The following is a 22615-nucleotide window of genomic DNA, read 5'->3' as shown; positions in this document are numbered from 1 at the left end:
TATGAAAATAAAGGAATGTCTTGCTACTATCCAAAATAGTTCTAATGGATGTGAATCATAGAATTGAAAGGTGATGTTCTAAACCTAGGAAAAGTGATTGTTGTTTGGAAGAATATTCTAGCAATTTGAATGAGATTTAGAATAAATGAAATAAAGTGTGACACTGGTAGCTCACTAAATTTTAAAAGTAGTAGATCTTTTTGTCACTTGTTCTAGAACACATGGAAATATAAAAATCAAGTATTATTTTATTTATAAAACATAACTCATATGTTTTTAAATTAAAAGAAAAGAAAAATAAGAACTATTTTAAAACATTCCCAGGAAAGGAAAAAATTGAGTAATTTATAAAATATAGGAATTTAAATTATTGAAATTCACTTGTAGAGAGCAAGTTCCAACTGAGCTTTCTGATCTGTGTGCTTGCCAGCCTGGATTTAACATTGTTTATATTATCAAAACTATATCGTGTTCTACACTATATATTTAAAGAGATATTGTTTCTTTCAACTATTCCATCTATGAGCCTACATTTAAATAAATTATCAACATTAAATGATAGTTTTAAGGTTTTTAATCACAGAAAAGCAATGGTTCCCACAGCGTGTGGGAAGTGAAGCCTAAGAAATGACCTATATAGTACTTATATCAAGAATCACTTTAATAGAAACTCAAAACCCAGTTAACAAACACAGGGTTTTGCCGAGTAGTGTCAGGTTTTTTTTTTTTGTTGTTGTTCAGAGTCAACTACACCACACAATATGGGGTAGATAAGGATACTGGGGAGGAAGGTGCTGGACAAATCCCACAATGAGTCTAGCAGAGAGGGCTTGGAAGGAGGGCCAAATATGGCTAAGTAGATGTGAAAACTGTCCATGAGGGCACCTGTGCCTTTGCGTGTGTGTAAGAGGTTAAAGAACTTGATGGCTTGAAAACCTAAGTTCACAGAGCAAATCATGTGGCCTTTAGTTTTTCCGTATTTGGAATTCACAGCCCAGGATGGACACATGCCAATCACAGATAGTTTGCAATATCCTATACATAAGTCCTAGCTTATGTAATAATCAGATATTAAATATATGTTATCTATATCTATATTTGCATATGTACATACAGTGGTCCAGGGTGTCAGGAAAGACTGTCACTATATACAGCAAAGGCCGAAAGCATATTAATTTTTAGTGAATCCCTTAGTTTTTTACCATTTGTATTTCTCATGCAAAGATGTTTTTTAGTTGTGATAATGTATTTTAACTGGGATAGGTCAATTCCCTTATTTTAGAGACTGGTTGCTAAAATGTATAATATGGAAACGTGTTGGTGCCTTTTCTACATATTTTCTGTAATTAATTTCTGAATGTACTCACACATGTGCATACGCATGTCTGCACACACACAACCAACTGCTAGTATATCTTGCATTTAGGACCATCCCCCTTCCATCCTCTGTATTATCTATCATACAGCTTTTCCATATGCTTGGAATTTGCTGAAACCAAAAAGGTTACTAAATCGAATGGATTAGACAAGGAAATGCTGGATGCACAGTGAAATGTCTTAACTCTAAGACAAATTTATGCTGGATAACAGAGAGGAATTTTATACATACTTAATATTACATGGGATAAGACAGTGGTTCTCAACCTTCCTAATGCTATGACCTTTATACAATTCTTCATGTTACAGTGACCCCCCCCAACCAGAAACGTATTTTCATTGCTACTTTTTAACTGTAATTTTGTTACTCTTATGAATCATAATATAAAGATCTGATATGCAGGATATCTGATATGCAACCCCCTATGGAAGGGTCATTTGACTCCCGAAGACGTTATGACTCATAGGTTGAGAATCACTGGGACATGTAAGAGAGGGTCAAATTAGAAAAGGGATGAAGTAAAGAAGATAAAGGAAGCATCAAGTCAATGTTTTAATGCCTGCTATGTAGCATATGATTAAACAGCACTTGGGAGGAAGAAAGTAGGAAGATCAGATATTTAAGACCAATATGAACTGATAGCAAGGTTGAACCTAGTCTGAGCTGCATGAGACTCTATCCCAAAAATAAATAAGCTAATAAATAAGTAAATAAGTAACATTTACCAGAAATACTAAAAAGAACTTAATCCTTTTAGTCTTGAAACCTCTAAAATGGAACACAGAATAAAAAATTGTACTAAGAAATTATAAAGAATATTTAAACCTTAAAAACTATCTCAAACCTCTGGGTTTCCATAGAGGCATAATTCAAATGTATTCAAAACACCTAAAATTGGAATCACCTCCAGGGGTTTTCATCAAAGTTATTGTTGCAGAAGCAGCCATGGAGCATAAGTACAAAATGGTTGTTAAATAAAATTATAAATAAAAGTTATGATAAGAACCTAAACTTTAAACTGTGCTTACTTCCATGACAAAGTCAAATTTGATGTGCGTTTTCAAAGAATATTCACAGAATTTCAAATATATTTTTTTTAAAAAGTTATAAATGTGTTCAAATAGTCAGCCATACCTGTGCTATGTCCAAGTTTTCCAAAAGGACTCTGTGTCAAGTCATTGTCCTGTCTATTTGAAAGATATTCAAGTCTTCATCATCTAAGGCAATGTCACCCCAAAACAACAGCTAGAACAAAGAAGCGGGATTAAAATGTAAAAAAGAAATGTCAGGCATAAAATCAATGCATAGCAAGTTAACTATAGAACCTTATGGAGCTGGCTCAGAGGTTAAGAACACACATTGCTCTCATAGAGTTCCTATCTTTGTTTCCAGCACCTACCTCAGGTGCCTCAGGAGCACCTATGACCCCAGCTGACAGGCCTCTCCACTCATGTGCCACCCCCCCCGACATAAACACAAAATTTAAAATGAACTTTTTAAAAAGCACATTTTCAAGATAATCTTACCTGAGAAAATTAGACTAAAATACACCCTGTCTCCCAATGTTGGTATTTTGACAGAAACAAAGTTTGTTTGAGTGTGATGACCCACAGAGGAAAGCTGGTACCATGATCTAATCCTCAAATTATTGTAATTTTAATATGGATCTCACATTTTCTGTGAATGCCTGTGCCTCCATGTGAGCCTTCACCAACAAGTGGAGGCAGAGAGTAACAAGGAATGATATATGAAGACTACTCAGTTCAATGAGATTCAATCCAAACTAGACACTCCCGTTGCTTTTTAAGGCATATCTTTAAAGGCCAAGCTGCCTCTGGGTATTTAGAATGGGTGCACAATTTAAAAAACAAAGTTTTAAGTCAATATTTGTTTGGGCAACAACTTCATGTTATGCTGTTCATAGTTTAATGACTTATTAAAGTCGTGGTTTGTCACTTCAGGAACCTAAAATAATTCCATAACCCAGAATACACAAATCTTCCCCCAAAGCTTATGCTGCTTTGTAAAAAAAAAAAAAAGGCAAAGATCTATAAACCATTGTGACAGAATGGGTCTTATTTATAACTAGCATGCAAATTTTTCTTCTAAGATTATAAAATATTAACATAATAATGAAATAGATGTTTTGTTCAAACTGAAACTAAGCCTTTGATTACTTTGTAGGGAAAGGAAATCATAACACATTAACTTCAGGGTCTGTAACTGAGCGAATGTATTTATCGTGAGGCAGTAAACTATGAAAATGCCGAGAATTTCCAAGATTATTCTTAATTTTTCTTTTATCTTTTCATTCATGTTAATACTGGTTTACAGATATTCTTTCTGTTTAACTTCATGGGCTACAGAGATGGCACAGAGGTTAAGAGCACTGATTGTTCTGTAAGAGGTTCTGAGTTCAATTCCCAGCAACCACATGGTGGCTCACAGCCTCTATAGTGGGATATGATGCCCTCTTTGGGCGTAGGTTGTGCATGCAGGTAGAGCACTAATATACATAAATAAATAATAAAATTAACTTCAGATTTTCTTCTGTAAAACAAAAAGGGACAAAAACATGAAGATTTATGAAGTGATTAAAAAACAATCCTTTTAAAATTTATTGTCTTTTATTGTACTATAATCTTTATCTTTATTAATTTAGCACTATAAAAAGCTAGTTAATAAAAGGTAGTGAACTTAACAAATTTAAACTCCAGTTGAAAAGGTTATGACTTGTTTGGGACTTTCATCAATGGCTAAATTATTGAATTAACTGGTGAGTTTGGGTTCTTCACATAAAACTCAGAGGTGAGAAAGTGAGATTGGCACAAATTCAAAACAGAAAGAAAACAGAACTCAGCTCAATGTAGGTTATCAGTTCCAAATACATAAAATTCTTTTTTTAACTTCAAACTCTCTTCTCAACTGCTTCTCCCTCCATGCCACTAATGATGAGCTCTGTCAGCTGAATGGCAATCTAATCAACGTAGAGAGAGGCTTACTATCACATACAATCATAGAAACAAGTCACAAAAAGAGGAGAGTTTACAACACTGAAAGCATGCCCAAATTAAACCCAGACTGGGAAATTGAATTCCACTCATACATATGCTACAGAAAACACAAAGGCTCTCACAACCCTAAAACACTCATCCCCCGAAAGAGACAATCTTACCTTCATTTGTACTTTATCAATCATCATAAAAGAATCGTTGGTTTTCATTAAAAATACATTCACATTCAAGGTTTTTTTTCGTAAATTCAAACTTACTGTTCTTTAAAGATTTTTCATTATGTGTATGACTGAGGGAATACCTGTGACCATAGGTAGTCAAAGCCAGCCCATCTCTCCCTTAATGCTGCAGTCCTACACACAGCCAGAGTCTAAATGTCTAGAGGTTTCTCTAACTGGAATGAGAATCAGAAACCTGCTTTTAAAAACTTCAGAATTCATTGGGTCTGGAGATGAATCTCAGATTTCTACACTTAATAAAACTCCAGTTACCAGGAATAGATGTCACTGTGATCATCTTTCCTGTTATTCATTTTTTATGTCTGTTAGAATAAACCTTCAGACTGGCTGACTAGAAGTCTGAGGCGGCGCACAGCTGAAATATCGGTTTATGTCAGTTCTGCATTTTACAATAATAAGCAGAGCTGAGCGTGTTTGGGGCTTTGATTTTCTTGTATGACATTTCTTATGAGGTAGGCACAAATTCCCTGGTATGTTACACCAGACCACAGTCAACAATCCATGGAAAAAACATGTAAATGAAGCAAAAAAAAATACTTCTAGAAAGACAGAGGAAGCGTGAGACCAGATGATACTTAGTTATAGACAAAACAGGTCTGGAGAAACATAAACCCAATTTTAATTTATCATCTTCTGTTTTTAACTCAGAACTTCAGATAAAGCTTGGCGGCAGCTCTGAACGCTCCATAAACTAGTCCAGCAGAAGACTAAGCATTTTCCTTGGAAGTAGCGAGCGATGAAGCCAACTCACTTATGTGCTTTCAAAATGAATGGTAGGCCCTATACATCTTCAAATCCATGTAGACAACACACACACACACACGCACACAACACACACACATCATATTACAATATTTAAAATGCCCAGTTTCTCTATATGGCACACATTTTGGGTTTTCTGTGGCATCTCTAGTTAAATCTAAGTAAGTGTTGTTTTTTGTATGCCCAAAATATTCTGTGCAAGTCTTGGTCCATCAGGCTAGAGCATGACAACTTGTACTGAGTGTTTAGTTTCTTCATTACAATCTCCTATAGATTTGATATATGAGGCAAAGACATTGTGGATATTATTTTAACAAGGTAAAGATATGCTACATTTGTTTGTGCTGCAGAATATTACTTTAACTATGGAATGTGTGTTACATTTGTTTCTGCTGTATTTGTTTATGTAAAAATATGTTATATTTCACCTTGCTTGCCTAAGGCTCCTGATTTGTCTAATAAAAAGCTGAACAGCCAAGAGCTAGGCAGTAAAGGGATAGGAAGGGCTGGCAGGCAGAGACAGAAATAAGTAGGAAGAGAAATCTAGGCTCCAGAGAGAAAAGAAGGAGAAGAGATTGAGGGAGAAAAAGCGGGGACAATGCTTAGGGCCAGACACTAGGCGGCCACCAGTCAGATAAGAGGAAGGTGAAAGTAAGATATATAGAATGAAAAACAGGTAAAAGAGCCCGAAGCAAAACATAGATAAAGAGAATCAGGTAAAAATAAGAGCTAGGACAAGGCCTAGCATCCATAATTAATAATAAATCTCCGTGTCATGATTTGAGAGCTGGTTTGGTAGTCCAAGAGAAAGTCTGGTACACAAAAGATACACGAGATTCTAGATATTTATTGGAATTTTTTTCACTTGTTTGTCTCTATTTTTGTCTTGTGGTTTTGATTTTAAAAAGTCAAAACTAAAGAGGAAAATATCAAGTATTATTAATGTGGCTACTTAATGCGGTAAGGAGGCACTGATGAGATTAGAGCCGGAAAGAATATGGGAAGCTGCTCTATGGATGGCACATGAAATAAATGCTCGGATAGGATTAAAGTATTTCCTATCTGTCTGGAATTATGCTGGGATTCCTGTGGCCAGAAGGGAACTGGAGCTAACTCGTGGGCCAGAACTAAATGTTGAATGGGCAATTTGAAACTCCCATACAAAACCACAGGTTTTGTTTTTCCCTTAAAGGTCATTTGTCTTCATATCCTACAAAATTGGAAGTGGCAGGAGCCCAGGACGGTTTGTAGTGATTCTGATCTGGCATGCTGAATAAGGATACTTCATAAAATAATGCATGGTGAGACTGAACAAATCCAAGCACCATGTTCCACACACTCCTTGTAGAGGCTCTTGAACCACACTGCATCAATTATAGACCTAAAAACAAAAGGCTTAATTACAAATAATTAAATAGGAGACCACTGAGATAGCTTGTAAAGGTGCTATGCCGCCAGACCTGATGCCCTGAGTTTCATCCCCTGGGCCCACTTGGTGAGAGAAGAAAATCAATCCTCTCCTTCAGACTGAACTCTGACCTATACATGCGTGCTGTGGAAATCTCAAGCGTAAAAGCACACAAACAGAGAGAATGATATTAACCCAACACAAAAAGAGAACACACACAGAGTCACATACACAAAAAGAGACACGGGGTCGGGAGTTCATACACAAAGAGAGCATGCACACACAGAGATGTACAGAGAAAGAAAGAGACAGAATTGAGAGAGGGAATTCAACAGAGAATAAATAAATATACTTAAAATAATTAAACAAGAAGAAATGCATTTTTTTCCTCAATTTTTTTTATTAAAGATTTCCATCTCCTCCCCTCCGCCTCCCCCTTCCCTCCCCTCCCTTCCACCCATACCCACCACCCACCACCTCTCCGAAGACAAAGAGCCATCAGGGTTTCCCCTTCACTATGTTAAGTCCAAGGTCCTCCCAGCTCCCCCTTAGTCCAGGAAGGTGAGCAACCAAACTGACATGGCTCACAGTGAACTCTAAAAGAAATGCATTTTATGTCTATATCAATTTCTTTAACTTTTAGTACTGATGTAGACCCAGAGGACTAGAGTCTGTGGTCCCTAATATCTTTAAAAATCATAGTATGGGTTTATAAACAGTGAACCCGCATATTGTTCTGGAATAAAGTTCAAAGCACATTGGTAAAGAGATCACACAAATAGCAAAGATGAGTGACTTCACCAAGGTCAAAGCCTTTCAATTCACTGAAGAAAAATGTTTTTCCACCAAATACTCCTAGAATAACCAATGTAATTATTAGTTTAACACCATAGTACCTTATATCTGGTTGCTATGATACCTGAGAACACAGTGTGGTAGACAAGGGCAGTCTGTTGCGCCTTATCTATAGAGAAAAGCCCTTTCCCAGGAACCCCGTCTTCCCAAATGTCCCAGTTGGGTGTCTCCTTGCCTCTAGGTCCTCTTCAGGTGCTTCCATCAATAGTAGGTAGGCACACAAAACTCCATAAGGATGCTTACAATCATCTAATTTCTCAGGCTAGATTAAAAAATATTAATCACACCAGGAAAAAGCCTGTTTCTCGCTTTTACCCCTATTTTGTAGAAGTATGTTTATTTTTAGCTAATACCTAAGAACCCAGCTGTACCTATTAATGGAAAGCCACTGCAAACTGGTACCTGCATGCACTACATAACATTTAAACCAGGTTTAATATATCTATATTCAAAACCTTTATCCTTTTCCCATGTATTTATCATTTGTTTGGGAAGAGAGCATGCATGTGGCCATGGAGCATGTATGGAAGTCGGAAAGACTACTCTCAAAATTGGGTTTTCAAGATAAAGTACCACCCTAGCTAAAAAGCCTCGGACAATTGATAGCTACAGAGTGAGAAGGGACAGTTTTCTGTAAAGCTGTAGTCCAGCGGAGGGCTACAAATCCAAGAGTATACCAGCACAAATTGGACTTATTAGGTTAAAAACAAATAAAAGGAAGACACAAAGTTGGATGGGTAGGGAAGTGGGATGGTGGATCTGGAAGGAGCTGAGGGAGGAATGAGTATGATCAAAACATACTACATGAAATTTAAAAAAAAAAAACACTAAGTTTTAAAAATAAAAACAAAAGAAGAATTGGGTTTTCTCCTTGCACTGTGTTCTGACCAAGACCACAGCCCTGGCAGCAAGCCCCACCCCCACCCCTATTCCTGCTGAGTAAGCTCATCAGTTACCATTTATCATTCTATGAAACTAATACTTTCAAATTCTTTGGCCCTTATAAATGTGTGTGCATTATCTTTATCTGTAGTCAACCTGCTGAACCATGACAGAACCCTTTGTCCTTGCTGCCGCAGAAATATAAAGAGATTTCCAGTACATTAACACGAACACTGGAAGCTGAAGAGATATTTCGGTTCATAAAGAGCTGGCTGCAATGACATGAAGAAAAGGAGTCTGAGTCAGGCAGCAAGGTCAAACACCAGGCATGGTGGCACACACTGGTAAAGACAGTGCTGGGGAGTCAGATGCAGGAAGAGACAGGAAGGTTCTGGATGACAGCTATCAAGTTAGCCTAGCCCCTGCTTCCTATGTCCCAGGCTGGAGAGACCCTGTCTCAATAAAACAAGATAGAAACATACACACCTAAAATAACTGGAAATAGAAAATATAACAGAGATTGGATAGAACTTATTTTAAAAGGGGCCTAGAGGACAAACACATCTTACATACAAAAAATATACTAGCTATTTAACTGTTCCTTCAAAATAAACATTTCAAATTTCTTCAACATAAAGTGTATAATTGAAGTATATTTTTAATATAATTTCAAGGCATTTCCCTTTCCTTTTGATTTGTATAATATATATTATGAAATGTAGTTATGGACTATGTGTCCCTGTTCTTCAACTACCCCACTTACAGGCTCATGGAATAGATGAGTGAGTGTCCTAAAAGCTGGGTACTATGAGAAGCTGGGAACGTAGAGAGAAAGCTCCCACATGCAAGGATAGCCAAGAGCACCTGCTTGTTCCCTGCCCATTCTCCAGTGCTGTTGAAATGTCTAACTGTAATTGATACTGGATTGAAGAAAGAAAGATGACATCATCATATAAAGGGCCGACAAGACTGCTTTGACTCAGAATGAAAATCTAATGGAAATTTCCTCAAATGAGGGTAACAGTAAAGTTTCCTAAGTCAACTGTTGTCACATGATAGGCAACCATTCTGCAAACTGCCAAGGAAAAGTAAGATGTGGCAAATGATCCAATAAATGTTTCAGAGACAAGGTTAGACGTGAAATAACTTCCGGTAAAACATTTTGTAGGCCCAGAACAAGTATTCCCCAAACAACATACATGGAATGTATTATGAAATCCCAATAGGAAAAATAATTATCTCCTTTTTTCTGTTTGCTTGCAACATGTCTTCTAAAGTCAGGACAGTCTCACCTCCCATTTATCCATGAATGACCTTGAACTCCTGATCTTCTAGTCTTTGTCCCAAATAATTATCTACAAATTTTGCTTAACAAGTAAACCAAATAAAATATTTTGTATCAATTCCCAGAAATATGCTTAAATTAAGGCCAGGAAAAATCTTCAGGTAACACGTGACTCACTTAAGTTAAGAAATGAAAATAGCCATTCTTATGCTTGAAATCACTTGGAGCAACATGTGATTTCTTTTCTAGTTAAACAGTCCTCTTCAATTACTCATTAAATCAGGAAATTTAACATAACTTCAACATAAAAGAAGATATTGTATCTTAAAGATAAACAAGGGTATTTTCATGTATGTGTATATCCATATACACGGATGGATGGATGGATGGATGGATGGATGGATGGATGGATGGATGGATGGGAAAATCTATACTGTCAAGAAAGATTAATTCTACATATATTTGAGTCTAAAGTCACTTCTCATGCCAATTATCAGTAGTAAGGTGAGTTTGCATTGCACCCCCAATCTAAAGGCAGAACATGGGCAAATAGCTGTCTTTCTTTCTCAGATCAGTGTTCTCTGTTTCCACATCATTTCACATTACGGATATGATCAAATGCTACATTTTCGAATAAACATCTTTCTTTTTTAATCCAGAAAACAAAAATTTTCCCATAACAAAAGATCCATTGAAACCGCCTGTCAATCTGCATTTATAACCCACAAAGCCTGTGGAAGGGGATGCTCGGGACATTTCTAAAATATTACCCATACCACAAATATTCATTTGGAATGCTGTCTCAAAACAGAAAAAAGAAACTGTCTGAAAGTGCTTTGATCAAACAAATGTAAAAATAAATATTAAGACTTTTTGTGTGTGTATGGCCTAATATTTTCTCTCACAAGCCTTAAGAAAACAGATCATTGCAGCTCACAAGCTTTGGAAATCTACAGTTTTTACACTGTTCAAACACAAAGCTCATAATCAACCACTAACACGAGAGGATTATTTATTTTTCCCACATCATACATCTGGTAAGGAAAAAGCAAACATCAGGGTTTTTTTTCTTACCCTACTATGGTAACTGTTGACATTTGTAGGCAATGTAGGGTCAACCATCATTTCTTTTTAAATTAAGCCCTTTATTGTCTAAACGCTAGCACTAGTTCTTGAAGTAAATCTCAGTCTATGTTCCTGGAAGTAAAACCAGTTTATGTAAGTTTACTGTTTTCTGTATACTAGTTTTGTTTTCTTTACTAACTCATACTCTCCTCCTACAAAGAGAAGGATTTTCTGTCTTTTCCCTTCATGTTCGAATTCTACATAGTTTTTATTACAGTGATAAGTTGTGAAAAGTGTTTGTTTCTAGTTCTTGTGGTTATTATTCTCATATAAAAAGATTTCCTTTGAGTGCAGGTCAAAGGCTGGAGAGTTCTTCTTTGGTTAATTATCTCACACTGCACAGCTACAACACAAGTTATGCTCAGTGAAGTCTGAAATGTTCACACGCCCTGACACCCCAGGGACTGATTCCACACACTGATTCTTATTTCTTCTCTTCTTACAAGCACACTTTTAAAATTCTGGAGTGTTACTGAAGAGATTTAAAATTCAGACCAAAAGAAGTAAAAATGAAAAAGATCTATTAAATGTTTCTCTGCAGTATTTTAAATGCTTTATGACTTTATTTTAAATATTCCATAGAGAATAACTTTTTGCATCTTTAAAATGTGTGGTGCTTAATATTCGAAAAAATTACCAGATATGATGCCCTTTGAATACTAGAGTATTCTGATATTTACTAAAACTGATAACACTGAAGAGGTCCCTATAAACTACATTAGCAACCCACCAGGTAAGTTGTTCCCCTGTGGCATCAGTAGAATTCCCCTCAGTATGCTATGAATATGTTTTATTACCATTAGTTAATAAAGAAGCTGCTTCGGGCTATAGCAGGGGAGATGATAGCCAGGGTAGAAGAGACAAAAAAGAGAGAAGGTGAAGGCAGGGAGATGCCATGTAGCTGCCAAAGGTGAAAGCTACAGCCAGAACTTGACCGATAGGGCCACAGCCTCATGGTGATACACAAATTAATAGAAATGGGTTAATTTAAGATATAAGAGCTCAGTAGGAATATGCCTGAGCCATTGGCCAAACAGTGCTGTAATTAATATAGTTTCTATGGGATTATTGTGTCTAGTGGCCGGGAAACAAACGAGCAGACTCTGTTTACAACAGTGGCACACCCGCTATTAGGGTAGGTCCGTTTCTCTCCGGATGGAATTCATGTCTGCTACTGTGAATTGGTGAAATTAAATATGGCTGTGGGAAACACAAGCACCAATGGTGAAGCACACTGTAGTTTAAGAAAGGTAAATTGCACATGCTGCCGAACTGCCTTCTAAATATTTTTGTTCATACTAGTAGCCAAGTGCTATTCTCAGCACTAATCAGAGAGGCTTTGCTTTCAATTAAGGATGGTGAATACCAAGGCCCATGGCTACTCCAGGTGCTGGAAATAAGTGCCAGTTGAACACTAAGCCATAAATAGAACATTTACACCACCCTGAGCCCTGAGGCTCAGATAACATCACTACAAAGAAGACTGGAAGAATGTCAGAGCCAGAATATAAGGAGAAGGCTGCAAATACAATCTTATGAGCATAAACCTGCCTTTGCGGTCAGGATCTTACACAGACCTGGTGGCTTGTCTGCCCTAGACCTATGCAAGGCCTGTCAATGGTCATGGCTAGGGGAGGGGATCTGGAGGTCCTGGTCCTTGCAGATTATTTGTTACTAAGAGATTCCAGGCATTCATTATCTTCAGGTATGTGGGCCCTAGTGAGCACACCGGGATCTATTAGTTACTTCCACACATGCGGTAAACCTAGACAATTCTAGCTAGTCAGTGGGTCCAAAGCAAAAACACAAAGACATGAGTGTTAGAAAGGGACCTTTAGAAATAAAGTAGGATTTAGTTGGATGGTGGGGGAAATAAGAGCATTTGGAAGTGAGAGAAACAATAACAGTGACATTGTCGAAAATTTAATCGATTTCTTTAAAGGGCCAGGGAGATATCTCTGCAGTATGGGTGATTACCGCTAAATCTGAAGACCTGAGTTCAAGCCCCAGGAGCTGCATGATAAAAAGAGAGAGAAAGCAAGTCTTACATGTTGTACTCTGACCCACACATATATGCCATGGCAAATATGCACACAAATGAATGAATGAATTAATTAATTAATTGAAAATGTGAAAAAAATCTACTAAAATGTTCACCCCAATCTCCTATTGCTTATTGATGATAGGTCGACCCTTTATCTGGTAGAGGTAAGTCTTCATTTCCACAGAGTAGACTGACCACTTCTTAAATTTACATCATTCTACCTGGAAACTTCTCCTGTCCACCTTTCCACTGGAAGTCATCACAATAAAATGTCTAAGTGACAGAGCAGTCTCATGTGAACTGATGAGGAAGATGGCTACTTCCTTTTTAAGGATGCAGAAACAGGAATGTTGCACACATTGACACGTGGATATTATTCATATTGAAAATGGAAGCTGGCTACAAAAAAGACTTTGATAAAGGATTTTAGATTTAATCATAATTTTAGCCTTGATAACGAAGAAGGCACTGAAGACTATCTATGCCCTTGATGCGATTTTAAACACTTGTTTAATAATCTGCAACTACTGTTTCTAGCTTTGTCTGGAATAATAAGGGGGAAAGGAGAATTTGAATCCAAAAATACGAATGTCCCCTAAGTATATATTTGAAAAACAAAAAAATCATAATCCTTATTATGTCACTCTAAAAATTTATATATTTTGATATGTGATAGTAGCCTTTCATTAGCAAATACATAAATTAAAAATTTGGCTTATCAACTCTTTCAATCTCTGCAGTAGTACTTATAATTAATGTTAACAACATCCTTTGACTCAAAGAGACTCAGTTCTTTAATTCTGGGAACTAAAATTAGAACCTTAATTTTCATCTTAAATAATTCATAGCACAATTTGTTAAATACATTCTTTTGAAAAGAAACTTTCAGATTTATATATCCATCTCATTTTTCTAGTAAAACACTATATCTAGTAAAAATCATTTCAACATTTCTCTTGAGAACCTAATGAAATATCCTGTTAATTGATAAAATAGGCTCCTGACTCATTTTGTCTTCTCTTTCACTCTGTGGTGTTTATTTTAATGTGTACACAATGTATGCACACGTGGTGGGTTATGTAAGCTCATGTGCATGACCTGAAGTCACATAACAATGATGAATGTCCTAATCTACCTATGATTCCTACAGAATCTGTCACTGAACCTGAAGTTAGACTGGAAGATAGCGAGTCACAGTCCCTTACAGCACTGAGCTTACAGACATGGAAGTAGCCTTATCTGCCTTTTTTAATTAGTTAGGGCATTAGTTCTCAACCTCTGGGTTTTGACCTTTTTGGGGGTTGAACAACCCTTTCACCGGAGTCACATGTCAGATACTTATGATTCACAACAGTAACAGAATTACAGTTATGAAGTAGCAATGATGTAATTTTATGACTTGGGTCAACACAACATAATGAACTGTACTAAAGTGTTGTAGCATTAGGAAGATTAAGAATCACTGAGTTAGGAGGATTTGAACTTGGTTTCCCACTTACATACAAAAGCACTTTTATCTCCTTAGTCATCTCCTAAACTCTAGATAATCTCCTTTTAAATAAACAACTATATGGGAAAGAAACTATAGACAGTGAAGGTATTATGTACTTATTCAATTACTTTACTTTCAGTGCTCTATAGCCATTACTCTCTTTATAAATCTTTGAATTGTATTTTACCAAGCAGTCACAAATATTGGAAAAGGCTCATTTTTATAATTTCACTTTAATAATAATTTGTAGCTTATGTTGGCTTTGCTAACAGCTATTCAGTCAATCCTGAATGGACCACTGAGTCTCCTACACATCATTCAGAAAATCCTAGCCAGCCAAGGTTCTTGAAGCCTACTTTACATCATTGCAAGGCACATTAAAAATAAACCGCAGTGACAGCTTAGTCATACCACCCTACAAATGCTCACTGGGTAGGTGGTTTTATCCATCCTGTACTTTCGATGCTAATTACATCTAATTCTGTGTACTGCTGTGTGGACACTGAGGCTTTTGCGTGGGTCATTTTCTTTCCTGAGGCCATCACTCCCTCTGGCTTTCACTTGCCATATGGTAAGAACTCAAGCAGAATATGTTATAGAAGATGGGGACATTTCCAGAACGAAGCCTCTGAACTAATATCTATTTTCGATTACTTAGCTGAAGCTATGGTAGAATTAGGAGCATTATCTTGTGTTCATGCCCCATGGTCCTCTGCATGTGAAACCACAGACATCCTTGGGGAAAGCTCATAAAACATTGAAATCATGAAAATAAAAATTCTAGTTTACAACAAGAAGGATAATTGTGAAAGATAATGAACATTAGAATATTTATTCACCATGTGTCTAAAATATATAAACGTATTAAGAAAAGAGCTATACTCAGAAGGCTGCTTATTAAGTATAGATTCATAATGAGGAAGTATTCTTATAGCAGTGTTTAATGGAATTAATCCATTTGATGTTTGGTCTAGGGCTACACAGAAAAACCCTGCTTAAAAAAGTAAAGAGACAAAAAAAGAAAAAAACCCATAGTACAAATTTTCCCAAATATAATTAATGCTGTAATAAACATTATGCAATGTGCAAGAAGACTTTGTCTAGAATATATATGTAGGAGCCAATTTGATCATATGATATCTATGCATAAAATAAATTAAATACATTGACTTTATTTGTTTATTTTTAATATATGCTATTTATAGAAGCGGGTAAGGCAAAATAAATAGCATAATAGTCTCTATTCCTACTATAAAATCATAATATGCAAGATAAAATCAAGATCATATACATATTCCAAGATATTTGAGAAACAAAATTGTATATGCTTATTAAAATATCCTTGAACTTGGAAAATTTGAATAAACTGTTTTTAGTAATCTTATTATTAGAAGTGGTTGATAATAACAAAATTGTTTTTATGAAATTAAGTTAAATAAAATGTTTAATCCCAAGTCTTAACTGGAATTATCACTGTAAGCTTCTGACAGATTTTATGTCTTAAAAGTATACATAGGGTTGCAGACGTGTCTCAGTAGTAAGTGTACTTGCTATTTTACCAGAGAACCAGAATTCAGTTTCCAGTATATATGTCAAGCAGCTAACAGCTTTCTGCAATTCCAGTTCCATGGGATCCAATATCTTTTCTGACCTCTTCAGGCACCTGCACACATATGACATCCACAATACACACAGACACACACAGACAGACAGACAGACAGACAGACACACACACACACACACACAAATAAAATCAATTTTAAAAGACTTTTAAAGTTACATATACATATGCATGTTTCCCAGTCTGATTAGAAACAGTGAACTAGCGAACTACCAGAACAATGGTCATAAACACGACCATCACACAGAAAAACTTTTCAAGAGAAAGTAGACGTTTTGAAAAGAAGTGATTTACAAGCCTGAAGCGGAAAAGAACTAAGATGACCCATGTAGCATAATCTCAGAAAGCAATGATGATACCAAAGAATAAAATGGTACATTATAGGATGAAGAAAAAATAAGTTCCATTAGGTTAAGATTTGCATATCAATAAAGATAATAATTCACTAGATTGGAACTCTTTATCAAATATAGTTAAATCTACTGTTATTTAAATGCTAAAATATAATTGGGCACTTTTGGAGCCTGCTGGGAATTCAATTCATCTCTCTTGCAAAGAGAAGTGAATTTTAAACAACAGCACTTTGCCTGGTAACTAGCATGATGCAGTGTTGCGTATTGTCTTCCGAATTCATCCTCTCTTCTTAACGCTCTGCCCCTTTCACCTCGCTGCACCCTTTGGATGGTATGCAGATGCTTCCCACATGCTATGGATGCCAACTTCTTCCCCTTCGTGTAACTGCCCTTGGTGTAAAGCAGATTTCAGTATAGATGGAATGGATTTACTAATATAATTAATTTCAATACTTGGCATTCAAAATCATATAATTAACTTTATGATTTTCCCTTAGACTACTTTTTCTTCATTTTTATTACTTTTCTTTTTTTAAAAAAAAGTCTCATATAATGTATATTGTTTGTTTTCCCCTCTTCCCAAATCCTCTCTAATCATCCTCACCTCCCTTCCATCCCCACTTTATGTTCTTTTTTTCCTCTCTTTCAAATAAAAAAAGAAAGCAAAAAGAAAAGAAAACAAGAAAGACACAAATGCACACACACACACACACACACACACACACATCAAACTCAAAACAAAAACTGATAAAAACAAAAAAGTACTAAGACAAACAAAATGAAACAAACATCTACAAAATACCTTTGAGTTTTGTGTTAGCCAGCTATTCTTGGGCATGGGGTGTTAATTGACCCAGTGAAAGCTTTCCCTGCCAAAGATATCCATCGCAAATAGCTTCTTGGCTACAGTGACATTCTGTGGATATTGTATAATTTTGAGTAATCTTTAAGCAATATATCTTTTCTTAAGATCATAGAACAGTTTATCGTATCTCCTAAAGTTATTTTTTTAAGATTATATATGCAAATACATATATGCAAATATATGTATATATATATATGTGTGTGTGTGTGTGTGTGTGTGTGTGTGTGTGTGTGTGTGTGTGTTTGCTGTTTATGTGCCCATGGAGGTAGATGTCATAAGGGAATGTGATATCCCTTGGGATTAGATTTATAGGTGTTTATGAGCCTTCTAACGTGGATTTTGGGATACGAACACATATCCTCTAATAAAGTTCTCTCAAAGGTATAAACCATCTTTCCACCCCCTCTCCTAAAGTTTTTTATGGTACCTTTTATAAGTATCTTTAGATTACAATGAATCATTTTTTAAAGTTTTGTGTCAAGAATTTATTCTACATGAATAACTCTCGGCCTCATGCAAAGATTGTGTATGTTTCCCCCAGATATTTCTGATATCAACTCTATCACCCATATATATACATATGTAGTGTTAATCAGCTCTTTATGACTGCTTCATACTACCCAAGATAAACAACTAAATAGAAATAGGATGCTTTTGTCCCACAGTTTTAGAGTTTTCAGTTCACGATCACTGAGTCAAGGAACCCTAGGGCAGAGGACAGCACTTATTTCTTGACAACTGTGAAGTAGAGACAGTATCAGGAAGAGGCCAGGGTCCCAAAACCTGTTCCACAAGTATGCACCATTGATTTAATGTCTCCCCATTTGTCCCCACTTCCTAAGAAGTTCAACACCTTCCAAAAGTATCTTAAATGCCAACAAAGATTCATATCATATATGAGTGTTTTGATACACTTCAGATCATGCAGCACTTGAGATATATATATATATATATATATGCTTTTCATCCTATTTCATTGGTACATTAACCCTTAATATGCATTGTAAGATAATAATCACTTCATTTAGAAGCTTCAACAGAATTAGTCTATTCTCCTACTTATCTTTTCAGAATTGTCTCAATTGTTTTAGGCAATTATCTCAATTGTTTTCTATATGAATTTGAGAAACAATCAAGTTCAATAAGGATCTCAGAATTTTTATTAGAATTACATTAACCCTGTAAATTAACTCATAAGTAGTTATTTTAATAATTGATATTCATATTCAAGATTATATTCAATCTAATTTGAGTTTATTTATATCTTAGTATATATGTATAAATTTCTTCCCCAAAAAAGCATACATATGTCATTATTGAATTTATTTCTCCATAAAAATCTGTATTTTGTAACTATATTTAATAGTATTATTTTAGATTATAGTCCAAATGTTATATGTATATTAAAAGGAGGTTTTGTTTTGCTCTTGTGTTCATGGGGTATATTAAATTGGTTCTAATAAACTTGCTGCCATTTAGTGAAGTCAAATTTTCTCATCTGAAAGTAGTATTCTGTTCTGTTCTGCTGTGCTGTGTTGTGTTGTGTTGTATTCATACATTCCAGTTCTGGCTCTTAGTATGAGTGTATTTTTTTTTTTGACTGCTTTGTTTAACAAACTTTCTAAAACCTCGACACTGAACATAAGCACTGACAGAAAAAATATTAATTTTAAAATTTTAATGAATACTAATTTTACAATTTGGAATGAAAAGACTTCTGATATTTTATCTCCATGACTGTACCTAGAAGGTTTGGCATATACATTACCATATGTAGGATTTTGACTTCTAAGAGGAATCAGCCATGATAGGTTTCTCTAATAAACTTATTTTTATAAAGTTGGAATCAATGTGATATCAGCTTCATAAGATTAGCTGACAGCCATAATTCTGTTTTTAGTCACATGCATGATTTGTATATGAATGGGAATTTTTCTGAAGCAGTTGGCAGAGGATGTTGTAAATTTGTCTGGGCATGATATTTTACTTAAGGGCAGATACTTGCCCTCTACAATAGTCTATATGTTTTATGCTTCCAAAGTTTCTACAAATGTGTGGAGGGAGGAAAGCAGATTATGACTGCAAGGGTCTTTTCCATGGTATGTTTCAAAGGATGCTTTGATGGAGTGCCAGATACAAACTCAAGATTGAAGTATTTATCTCCAGACACTGGGAAGGCTGTTGACTGAAAGGCTTTAATTGTTAGGCTTCTTGGATGAAATGCTGCTTCATCTACATCCAAACCACTTCCTATCGTGAGTAACCATCCAAAGAGTGGTCAAAGACTGTCTCTGAGCTCCCTCTACCCACACTGGAGCATCTTCAATGAGTTATCCTAGCAACTGTGCTTTTAATTTGTCTAAGACCTCCCCAAGTCACTGTTGCTCAATATCTTCTTCAGGCTAATCCTGCTTCCTTTCTTTACCTTTTATAAATGGTTGCCTTAAAAAGTCTCTCTGGCAGATACCTTCCATGTTTACTGTCATTGTAGAGTCTTCCATCAGAGTGGGCCAAATGCCAATAGTTGGTACCAGTATTGGTATGCATATAACAATGCTGTCATATTTTAACAATAGAGAGTTCATCGTAGCTAGAAAAGAAACTAAGAATGAGGTCTAGGAATCAGTCCTATGAGTTAACAGAACACCAAGGAAGACCTAGTTCTGCAAGCTCAGATTATCAATTGTGACAAAGTCTGGCCCAACTTGGAAATAATGTGACACCAATGCATGGAATAAAGAAATGAGTGGATTCTCCTAAAAACTTATGAACCTCAAAATTTCTTTGAATTCTGATCTGAAAAATCCTACATCCCAAAAAGAAAAATGTTCTTCCCAAATTTCAGGATGGTGCAGTGCGTCTTTCCTGATAGAAAGCATGTTTCAGTAAAGATTTGCCTTTATTGCCCTTTCTAGACACTAAACCAATAGCTAATGGTAAGTTGTAGCATAAACTGGACCAAGTCAATCCTGAAATAAGAAGCAAGACATTGTGTTTAAAAGACTCTTAAAAAACAAAACAAAAGACTGCCTACTTGTACCTGTAGGAAATCTGAGAGTATTCTAGGACTCAATTCTGTAAGCAAAGCATGAACTGGTAGGTTTAAGGGAGATCTTCCTGGTATATTACTGTCCCAGCATACAAGGTACAAAATCTTTAAAAAATATATAGTAAAATGATACAAATGGCCTGTTGGTATGGTGCCTTAAACAATTGATAAAGCATTAATCTTCATCAAGGGGAAATTTGGTAACTCTTCCCCCAACCTACTGTCACAGTGATGTCATTGTCTTCTCCCTCCCATTGCACACTTTTGCTTCCATATTCTCACTTAAATTTTAATATTTTAAGTGGCCTGTCATCTTTTCTCCGCCCATTTCCTTAAAAACAAACTGCAGGATACTATATTAAGAAGGATAACCCAGGAACAAGAAGACAAAAATGCTCACTTTCATATGCAGATCTAGCTTCTAAATTTTTGTTTTGTTTTGTTTTGTTTTTGAGACAGGGTTTCTCTGTGTAACAGCCTTGGCTGTCCTGAAACTCTTTCTGAAGACCAAGCTGGGCTGGAACCCATACAGGTCCACCTGCCTCTGCCTCCCAAGTGTTGGGATTAAAAGTATGTGCCACTGTCTCCTGGTTAGCCTCAAACTTTTAAATATGTGTGTGTGTAGGTGGAAGTAAATTTAGAAGGAGACAAAGAAACTAGAAATGATATATATTAGACTGCCACTGATCCAATTTTATGTATACATTTAAGTAACATGCTAATTACACAAAGAGGATACTCAAGAAAGGAATATTGAATAGCAAAGAGGTCTAGACAAATATTCTTACTGTTAAAATATTTATATAAATAATGGCATTCTAATGGTTTCTACAGAAATAAAATTCTTCTAAAAGTCAATATCCTCTGCCCTCTTTCTCTTGCCAAGAACACATAAGTATTGAGAATGAAAGGAGATACATTTTAATACTAGTTAAATATACCTTAACTATCTCAAGGAATTTCCTGCTGAGATATATTGTACATGATCATATTTCAGTTAAACACTGTAGAAGATTCTCAAGCATCATTTTGAAAACCTCCAATATGCATGTTCATTTCCCTTCTTCAATATAGTAGAACATCAAGGAATGGAAATCTACTTGAGACAATAGCAAAGTTTAACACTTTTAGGGTTTGCTGCTTCTAAAAAGAAGTTTCTATAAACACAAGAATACATTTAAATGTTAATAGGCAAGATTATTTCAAAAGTAACTTTCTTTGCTCATAGAGCAGACATCAAAAGGAGAGGTTCCAAATCCTCCAATATCAGAATGAAAGCCTTAGATTCCAGTAAAAATGTACTTGCAACACAGAGCATGAAATTATAATTAGGAATAACAGATTATCAATGTAATTTGATAAGAATGTGCCCCCATGACAGCACAATACACAACCAGTGTCCTCAAAGGAACACTTAGTATTTTTCAACATTTTAATAAAGAAAGGCTCACTAAAGTATAGTGACTAGCAATTCTGAATTTGTGCTCTATTGACATCCAGAATGTCTGAAAGAAAGTGAAAAGCCGACCTTAAGTAATTGTGTTAGGTTATTCCTAAAATAATAATTGGCACACATATACCAAATTATGATCTTCTCTGCTATCTTAAATTCACTAAGTCACCTGTTAAATAATATTAACAACCTCAACACACACACACACACACACACACACACACACACACACAACTGACTCACACTTCTATAAGAACTTTCATTCACTTCCAGAAATCAGGACATTCCCATAATGTTTTCTTCTTTTCTTAGCTTAGACCTGGAAATGGTGACTCTGGAGCACATTTAATGCTATACAATATGTAAGTAACATTTAAAAATGTGAGCACATAAATCCTTAACATTTTATGTACTCTACCCACACTAAATACAATGTGTAACCTCTACAGATTTTCACCAGCTCAGAATCAGGAACTTTCCATGTGAAAGCCCATTGACACTTTTAAAGGGGAAACTGAATTGCCAATGACTACAGACTGATTAAGTATTTCAGTATAATTAAACACAGGCTTATGAGGAACTGCTCAAGATATTTGGCCAAATATCAGGGCACAAATTAAAAAAATTAAACTGAACTCAGTTTTTTGAAATAGAGTACAATTTAATATTGGCAAGGCAAATTTTCTAGGTTCAAAGAATAAGGTCCATGATTATCAGAAATCTCTTCTAAAATATTGGAAGGGAATAAGAAACAAAAATAATATGACTTAAAATACCCAGAGGTATAAAC

The 22615-nt window shown here is 35.6% G+C and overlaps 1 protein-coding gene across 1 annotated transcript in view; it reads right to left on the bottom strand.

The window, feature by feature from the left end:
* The window catches only part of Tll1 (tolloid like 1), a 174534-nt gene that overhangs the window by 89328 nt on the left and 62591 nt on the right, over positions 1 to 22615 (bottom strand). The window contains 2 exon segments of the mRNA XM_038327756.1: positions 2513 to 2557; positions 2560 to 2622. Coding sequence (XP_038183684.1) covers positions 2513 to 2557; positions 2560 to 2622 — 108 coding nt within the window.

The sequence above is a fragment of the Arvicola amphibius genome, chromosome 4 (assembly GCF_903992535.2).
Source record: "Arvicola amphibius chromosome 4, mArvAmp1.2, whole genome shotgun sequence".
NCBI classification, from domain to species: domain Eukaryota; kingdom Metazoa; phylum Chordata; class Mammalia; order Rodentia; family Cricetidae; genus Arvicola; species Arvicola amphibius.
This window is presented reverse-complemented; position numbering and strand designations above follow the sequence as displayed.